Source organism: Lepus europaeus, chromosome 13, assembly GCF_033115175.1.
Source record: "Lepus europaeus isolate LE1 chromosome 13, mLepTim1.pri, whole genome shotgun sequence".
Lineage (NCBI taxonomy): Eukaryota > Metazoa > Chordata > Mammalia > Lagomorpha > Leporidae > Lepus > Lepus europaeus.
Window position 1 is genome coordinate 21,153,188 of NC_084839.1, and position 8,797 is coordinate 21,161,984.

Here is an 8,797-nt window from a genome sequence, read left to right on the forward strand (position 1 = left end):
TATAAAAATTCTAAATTTTAGAAAAAGATTTTGCCACACCTTGGAATTTAAAAAAATTTAGGAGGCCAGCATTGTGGCACAGGAAGTTTAGCTATTGTCTGTGATGCTGGCATCCCGATGAGCGACCGTACCAGTCCCTGCTGCTCTGCTTCCTGTCCAGCTCCCTGCTCATGCTTGTTGGAAAAGCAGTGGAAGACAGCCCAGGTGCTTGGGCCCTGCCACCCACTTGGGAGACCATTTGGGGAGTGAACCAGTGGCTGGAGAATCTTTCTCCCTCTCTCTCCTTCTCTCTCTCTCTAGCTCTGCCTTTCAAATAAATAAAATAAATCTTTAAAAGAGAAAGAGAGACAACCTGTGTCTGTATGGGAACATGCTTTGAAACATTTCCTTCCTCTCTCTCTCTCTCTCTCTCTCACTCTCGAGCTTCTTTTAAATCTCCCCTGTGGTGGCAGGGACCCAAGTACTTGGGCCATCTTTGCAGCTTTTTCCAGGCCATTAGCAAGGAGCTGGATCGATAGTGGAACAGCCAGGACTTGAACCTGCGCCCATATGGGATACCAGCATTACAGGTGGCAGCTTTACCCACTATACCACAATGCCAGTCCCCAATCATGCTTTGGATCATTTCTTTTTCTTTTCTTTTTTTCTTTTATTTCTTTTATTTATTTATTTATTTTTGATAGGCAGAGTGGACAGTGAGAGACAGAGAAAGGTCTTCCTTTTCCATTGGTTCACCCCCCAATAGCTGCTGTGGCTGGTGCGTTGGGTGGCTGGCACACCATGCTGATCCAAAGCCAGGAGCCAGGTTCTTCTCCTGGTCTCCCATGCAGGTGCAGGGCCCAAGGACTTGGGCCATCCTCCACTGTACTCCCGGGCCACAACAGAGAGCTGGCCTGGAAGAGGAGCAACCGGGACAGAGTCTGGCACCCCAACCGGGACTAGAACCTGGGGCGCTGGCGCCACATGTGGAGGATTAGCCTATTGAGCCGCAGCACTGGCCTTTCTTTTCTTTTTTTTTTTTTAAGATTTAGTTTTTTTGAGAGGTAGAGTTACAGTGAGAGGGAGAGACAGAGAAGAATGTCTTCCATCCGTTGGTTGACTCCCCAAATGGCTGCAGTGGATGAAGCTGAGCCAATCCGAAATCATGAGCCAGGAGCTTCTTCTGAGTCTCCCACACGGGTGCAGGAACTTGGGCCATCTTCCACTGCTTTCGCAGGCCATAGCAGAGAGCTGTATAGTATCAGCCAGGATTAGAAACGGCACCGGCCGGCGCTGCAGCTCAGTAGGCTAATCCTCCGCTATGCGGCGCCGGCACACCGGGTTCTAGTCCCGGTCGGGGTGCCGGATCCTGTCCCAGTTGCCCCTCTTCCAGGCCCGGGAGTGCAGTGGAGGATCCCAAGTGCTTGGGCCCTGCACCCGCATGGGAGACCAGGAGAAGCACCTGGCTCTTGCCTTCGGATCAGCACGGTGTGCCGGCTGCAGTGCGCCAGCCACTGCAGCCGTGGCAGCCATTGGAGGGTGAACCAACGGCAAAGGAAGACCTTTCTCTCTGTCTCTCTCTCTCACTGTCCACTCTGCCTGTCAAAAAAAAGAAACGGCACCCACATAGGATGCCAGCACCACACTCCGCCACAGTGCCGGCCCAGATTGGACCATTTCTGTTCCAAACAGAGGTAGCTATGTAGATACAGAAACTTTCTACTACAGAAGATCTCAGATGTATGCAGTGGTATTTAAAAATGTTTGTAGAAAATAGAATTAAGAAATAAACTTATTTGGGTGCAGAGAGTAAAAATCCATGCATATTTTTTTCAAAATAGCATTTTTCATGAACTTCTTGTAGATCTCTTATATGCATGGACTTCGATATTTGTATTCCATTTTTCACACTTTTGGAAGTCCCTGCATATGAAAGCAAAGAGAATGTGTCATGACTGGTCATCACTCAGTCCTGCTGAGCCATCCTTAAGCAGACCCAGGCTGCATAATAGTTTCATATGCAGATGTTTCAGTGTAAAAGATGAGGGTGCTTCAGAGTAGCCCCTCATGACTGATTAATTCCACACTCATCAAGTGTCTAGGTACCAACCTTTAAAAAGATGGCCCGAAGATCATTTATGTCGTAATTTGATTATCCTATGTGTTAACATATCCTGATACCTTTACAAGTTGTTAATACCTTTAATTAATTAATTCACATTCCCACAAAATTACATGAAATGTCTGCTGTCTTGCAGGGTAAGCCACATCAAAGACTTCATCGAGAAATACCAAGGATCTCAGAGAAGTCCTCCTTTTTCCCTGGCAACAGCTCTCCCCTTCCTCAGATCACTCGATGAAACGCTTACACTGGAAGAAGCAGATCTGCAGAATGCTGTCATCATTCAGAGACTCCAAAAAACTGTGGAACCTTTTAGAGAACTTCCATAGTGTTGGTTTTTGATAGACTGAGTGGAAAATTTGCAGAGAAACGATGGTTGTAAGTGGGCATGCAAACCAAAGTGGAGAAAAAGAAAAGTCAGATTTACTGGACTTTTGGTTTGAGCACTGTTTGACTCTCCTAATGAGAAGATGTTTAAATAAGTGCAAGTTAGGAAAGTAACATGTGACTGGAAACTAGATTCAGTGTATTTTCCTGAAGGCTACTCAGAAAGAAAAATACATGTATTTTCTAATACGAATTCATCAACATAAGATATATTAAATAGCTGTATTAGTTAGAATCTTAAGACAGTATAAATTAGCAGATATGTCACAGCATGTCATTTAGACATCACTCCCAAATAGCAGGGATTTATCTAAATGTTAGCGGTTTCAGAATTTTTAAATGGCAATATGTAAAAAAAAATTATATAGGTCAGGCTAAAAGCATCAGGGTAATTATTTCATAACTTAGATATAATCAAGACTGAAAGGACCTGTTTTCTACCACACCTATGCCTACACATCATCAAAGTGTTCTCAGTTTTCATTCTGTAATGGCAGGATATACTCACATATAATTTGACAACAGTATCTAAGATATATTTTCATTTAAGGAGAAAATTGTGTAGCTTAGTATAATGTAGGTACTAATCTGCTTACTAAAATTTCTACATTTTCCTAAAACTTGTTTTTTAAAGTTTTCCCTCCAGAAACCCTACTTCATCCCCTGTTTTCTTTTCTTTCAAAAATTAGGGATTTATTTTTATAGAAAATTTGGGATCAGTCATTCATTTACCAACACTCAGAATCTAATGGTCACATTACTAATTAATGAGTATTTTTAAAATGTGCCACATAGAGTGTGGTTTTCTATTTCATACATCCCAGCCAATCTGTGCATACATTAAAGGATTATTTATTATGTTCTGATGTCACCAAGGAAAACATGCTTTGTATCTTAGATTTTTAACTAAAGCCAGTAAGACTTTATTTCACCATCAAGATTAAATCCCCTTGCCTGAAAATAAGTCTAAAAAGCTTTTGTGCAAATTATCTGTTAAGTCAAATTTAAATTTAATGAAGTGTACATTGAGTGTGCCAATGTACACTGCATCAGCAGTGACATTCACAGGGTGCTGAATGAGTGCTAAAAGCCACAGTTCTCAAAATTTTTGGTCTCAAAACCTTTTATTTATGTGTGTTCAAATATATATATATATATATATATATATATACACACACACACACATATATATAATTAAACAAAGTATAAAATATATTTTAAAATAACTTGCAAAAGAAAAATAATAAGTAAAGTGGCAGTCCATTTTTGCAAATATCTTTTCTGTTTGACATAAAGATTTGTATGTCTGCTTCTACATTCAATGAGTTGGGATCACACGTCATATAGCCTCTAAAAAACACTACTGTACACTCATGAGTGACTAAAACAGAGGGAAATGTTGCCTTAGTATTATTATGAAAGTAATCTTGAGTGGTTCTCAGGGACCCCCCAGGATCCCTTGCCCACACTTTGAGGATCATCCCTAAATCCTAGTGGTTCACAACGTTTCCCACCCAGCCCTGTCCCTGGGATAGTTCCCAGTGGTTCACAACGCTTTTCAAGCCTTAGCTGTTCCTACTTCCCAGCCAGCCCTGTCCTGGGATAGGTCCCAGGTCTCCGCACTTTTGATCCTGAGTGAGGTGTGTGGTGCAAGAACCACTCTTCAGGAAATCCTGTGCTGAGCTGCTTGGGCCAGAAACTAAATCCTGTTTGTTGGACCTCTTGGGTTTTATCCTTGTCCCCCAGTGTGCTTTTAGACACTAAACGTGGCATAACCTGTGCTTTTTCTCCTGTAGCATAGACGAGGCAAAGCTGGAACACTTGAATGAGGTTTTTAGCAAAGACTCAGGAATAACAAAAGGGAATACATTCATGACTAAGCGACCTGGCTTATATCTTCTTTTGCACTGTTTTAAGAATGCTTCCTTTCCCAACCGCCAGCTGTGCACATGGTAGAAGTGTCTTTTTATTAGAGAAAGGGGGAGGACAAAGGAATGCCCTTTCCTGTCCTCTTTCGCCCTCAGGAATGGACAGGTACATAACTGAAAGGAAGTATTTACTGTCGGTACTGTTTACACAGCAATGCTACTGCCCTCTCTGTAGCGAAACAAAAATGATGACGTTCTGTAAAATAGGAGAGGATGGTAAAAATCAGTGAACTTTCAGACCTAGGAAATATGATTGTTGATATATGTTCAGGATCTGTAAGAAAGTGTTTCATTCAGTCTTTTATGAGACATTTTCATCTGCATAGTTCTAATCAGTACATAAGTCCTCATTTGTTTTTGTAAGGGGCCTCTCACTGAGACTGTTTCTTGTGTACCTTTAGGAGAGCCTCCAGCTTGTGATTATTTACAAAGACACATGGGAGGTGCTCTCGTGTGGACCTAGAAATATACCCAGTGAGAGATTCCTACAGAGAAAGATGCATCTTAGCAATAAACCTTCATTTTTTTTTAACTGTGAAAACTTTTCATTAATATGAATCATAATCTCAAAGGTTTTCTAAAGTAATAATCATGTGATAATGCTTTTCACTTGAAAGTTTCCAAGTTGTAAATTAAATGTGTAGCATACTCACAACAGATTCACTTTGAAAAATGTAAATTGATTTTGCCAAGGAAAGTAAGCAAGTGTCTTAGGTGGGGAAGGTGGTTTTTGACCAAACGGTTGTTTCAAAATCATCATCAGTTCTTCAGAGTACTTGCTAGAGCTGATATATAGAGACCCAGTTTTTTATTTTACAATTTCTGGTTTAGTGGCTAAATTGCTATGTATTATCAAGGTTAAAAAGCAGTCTTACTCTACATCTCTCATTCAGTCTTGTCATGACGTTTCAGTGTGTCGATAATGTTTTCATTTATTTCAGTGCCTTAAAGTATTTTGAAGTCTTTAGCTAATGGTTTAAGAGCTGTTCTCCTCAGGATGAAATACTGTCCATTTAAGAGATCTGTGAAATCATTTATGCTTGTTAGAAAGTCATTACATGTGAATGCATCTCTCACTTCTTTCTGGCAAAGTCATTCAGTTGGAAAGTCAACATTTATTTGGTGCCTTTGCGTTAGCCAGTATGACTTTAATTTAACACCAAGAAATGTAAAAGATAAGATATTTTAATAGCAACTCCGTAACATTCTTTGTGTTTTGAAGTAGCATGAAGAGTCTTTAGGGGAGTTTTATTCCTTTGTTCTTTGTCTGCCTTGGTACAAACCATTAAGTGAGAAACTGCTCACCACACTAAATCCTTAAACAAAAGTGGCTTATTCAGCATGTTAACATTTGGCTTTTTGTCTTTTGTTTTAAATGTATTAATGTATTATTTTGGACACAAATAATTCATATCAAAAATTATAAAATGCAGATATGCTAAAATGCTCTTTAAATCATCTCTTACAGAGCGATTCAGAGGTAGTCACTGCAGGTTGAGCGTCCCCAGGGGGAAAACTCAGAACTTGCTGAGCACCAGCATCATGCCACACATGACCTCAAGTGACTGGGCCATAGTGAGAATGCATGTGTGTGAAAAATGCTGCATAAAATTACTTTCAGGCTGTATGTGTAAGGTGTATCTGAAACATAAATGATTCTCATGTTTAGATTTCTCATTGTTCAATCAGCAAAATCTAAAAAAAAATCATCCCAGATTTAAAACACTTGTGGGCCCGGGCATTCCGACAAGGACAATTCAGCCCATACTTTGGTGTGTATCCTTTCAGTTGTTTCTCAGCGCACTGATCGTTAGTTTTATTTTCATTAAAAGGCAACTGTCTTGGTTAATTTAATCCTGCTCTTTGAAATCTGATGTATTTATTTTATTAGGAATTGCCTGAAGAACACACTACCACTTTAAGTAGAATAATAGCTATTGGGGGGAAATGCCCTTATTTTAATAATATTTCTGTGAAAAATGAATTTTTTTACCACCTCCTTTTCAAAATGAAGATTGTGGTGATACGACAGAGTACAAGCACAGGGGACAAAGTGTTTCCAGATCTGATGAAAGTGCACGTAGCGTGAGCTACTTAAGGATGCAGTGTCCAAAGAGACTTCAATTTGTTTTATTTCAAAGGAATTAAATATTCATTCGCCACATGCATGATCCAATCCTTCCACTGAAATCAAGGAAACGGAGGTGCCTATTAAGGAACTGAGGCATGGAAAAGGGAATGGCTTACTCTGTACTGGGCATTGTATCCCTTAGGATTAGATTGAGCTGTGACAGAAAATCCAAAATAATGGTTGATTACAAAATACATTTTTATGTTTTTCCCATGCAGAAGTACAAAGGGAAGCAGGCCAGGCCTGGTAGGTTGTATTTCTGATTTACCTACCTCATCCTATGTTGACTGGAGGTCTCAAAACAGCTGCCCCAGCACCAACTGTTGTGTTTGCATCCAACCAGTGGGAGGAGGCATACTCCTAACCTGTTGTAGTTAAATAGTTTTATTATGATGTAATTCACATACCATACAGCTCACCCACTTGAAGTGTACTGTTCAATTCTCTAGCATCTAATTTTAACCACTTTCCATGTCCTAAAACCCCATACTCACGAGCAGTCCCTCGCTGTCCCCATCCCCAGGCAGCCACAGGTCTACTCTGTCGATTTGCCGTTTCTAGGCACATTACAGATGTGCAGTCTTGTGACTGGCTTCTTTGCCTGCTGTCTGTCTGCTTCCATTTTGTTGCTCAGTAATTGTCCAGGGGATGCACACAACACACCTTTTACCTGCCCACATGGACATTTGGGTTTCCACGTTTTTGGCTGCTATATACTATGTTCAGTAATGCTGCTAATGAGCATTTGCAAGTTGCTATGTGAACGTATTTCTATTTCTTGGAGGTACAGGCTGAGGAGTGGAATTGCTGATGGGGCCTGCGCTGTGGGTGCACCTCCATCGATGGGAAGTGGTACCTCATTGTAGTTTATCTAACGACTGAGCTGTTTTTGACATGCTTGTTGTCCTTTTGTGTGTCTCTAGAGAAGGATCTGTTCAAATCCTTGGCTCATTTAAAAATTGGATTGCCTTTCTATTGAGTTTGCTGTCCCAGTACAAATCCCTTTTACTCTGGAAATGGTTCCCCCATTCTGTGGGTGGTGTTGCACACAGGTGAAGTTTTGTTGCGGTCTAGTTTGTATCTGTGGTTGTGTAAGAAACGGTGGTTTAACCCATTTTCTGAGGACTTGCTCCTGTTCTGAGAGTTTTATAGTCTTGGCCTGTTATGTTCACATATGCGGTACTTCAATTCCTTGTTGTGCGGTGCGTTGCGGCGCGGCGTTTTCCCCTTTAAGGTATTTCTGGGCCGTTGCATTTCCCTCTGGCTGCAGCTTAGTTTCGGGTGTATGGCTCAGGTCCCGGGCATCAGGTTTAGCCATAATCCTGGTCTGAACAGCTGATGTTATTTGCCCGTTTTTACCCGTGGGGACCTAGGGGGAGGGTAGAGCAGCACCCCCCTCAGGGCCCCGCCCACCCGACCCCAAGAAAAATGATCCCAAGGGACTTGCGAGCCTTTCTCCCCAGCAAATTCTGGTTTCCAGCTGTTTCCCCTCGGATAGAGGAACCCGTGCACTTTCTTGGTTCGCGCACGCAGGGGGCGGCTGCGGGCAGACCCCAGCGCCCCAGCCTGCCGCGCCCACGCGGCCGGGAGCCGCCCCTCCGTGCGATAGCGCCCGGGCCGCCTCCAGTAGGAGCTGCTGCACACGATGGCGGTGTCCCCCGGACCTGCCCCGGCCGCCGTGGAGGCGCCACCGCTCCAGCCAGAGCCAGGCTCGGTGAGCGCAAGTCGGGGCAAGCGGGGAGTGGGCCGAGTCGGGCCAGGGGTTGCTGGGCTGGGAGAGGAGCCCGCATGGCCACCCCTCATGCAGCCCAGCGGGGTGGGGGTGGGGGCTGGCTCTCTGACTGCTGGCCACGTGTGCCGGCTGAGAGCAAGAGGCTGAAGAATTGGAGTGCCCAAGGAGAACCGAATGGGAAACCAAGGCCCAGACAAGTGATGCAGCTGCTGGGGTTTCTCCCACTTGTCAGGTTTCCCAGGCTAGGGCTCTTTCGGCCTGGGAGGCCTCAGCCCAGGGGGCCGCTTCCCTCCCCCTGCCTCCAGGCTGTCGCTGTGGGCACAGGCACCAACTCTCCTGGGGCAGTCAGCCCAGTGGGGGGGGGGGGGGAGGGGAGGTGGGAGCCCCCAGGTGCCCTGTGTGGAGCCTGCGGGGCACGTGCTGCGGAGGGGAGGCACCAGTGCAGGGGCCTTAGGAACCTCTGCTGAGTGCCACATCCCTGCACAGCGCGTGGTCAAGGCATTCTGCGGCTTCACGGG

The 8,797-nt window shown here is 43.8% G+C and overlaps 1 protein-coding gene across 3 annotated transcripts in view; it reads left to right on the plus strand.

Annotated features, from left to right (window-relative positions):
• Positions 1–8,046, plus strand: part of UBXN2A (UBX domain protein 2A) — a 52,017-nt gene extending 43,971 nt beyond the window's left edge. For all 3 annotated transcript variants that reach the window (XM_062209034.1, XM_062209035.1, XM_062209032.1), the window contains one exon: positions 2,238–8,046. In XM_062209034.1, the coding sequence (XP_062065018.1) occupies positions 2,238–2,430 (193 nt within the window). In that variant the 3' untranslated portion in view covers positions 2,431–8,046. The remainder of the gene's footprint in view (positions 1–2,237) is intronic.
• The last annotated feature ends 751 nt before the right edge of the window (positions 8,047–8,797 follow it).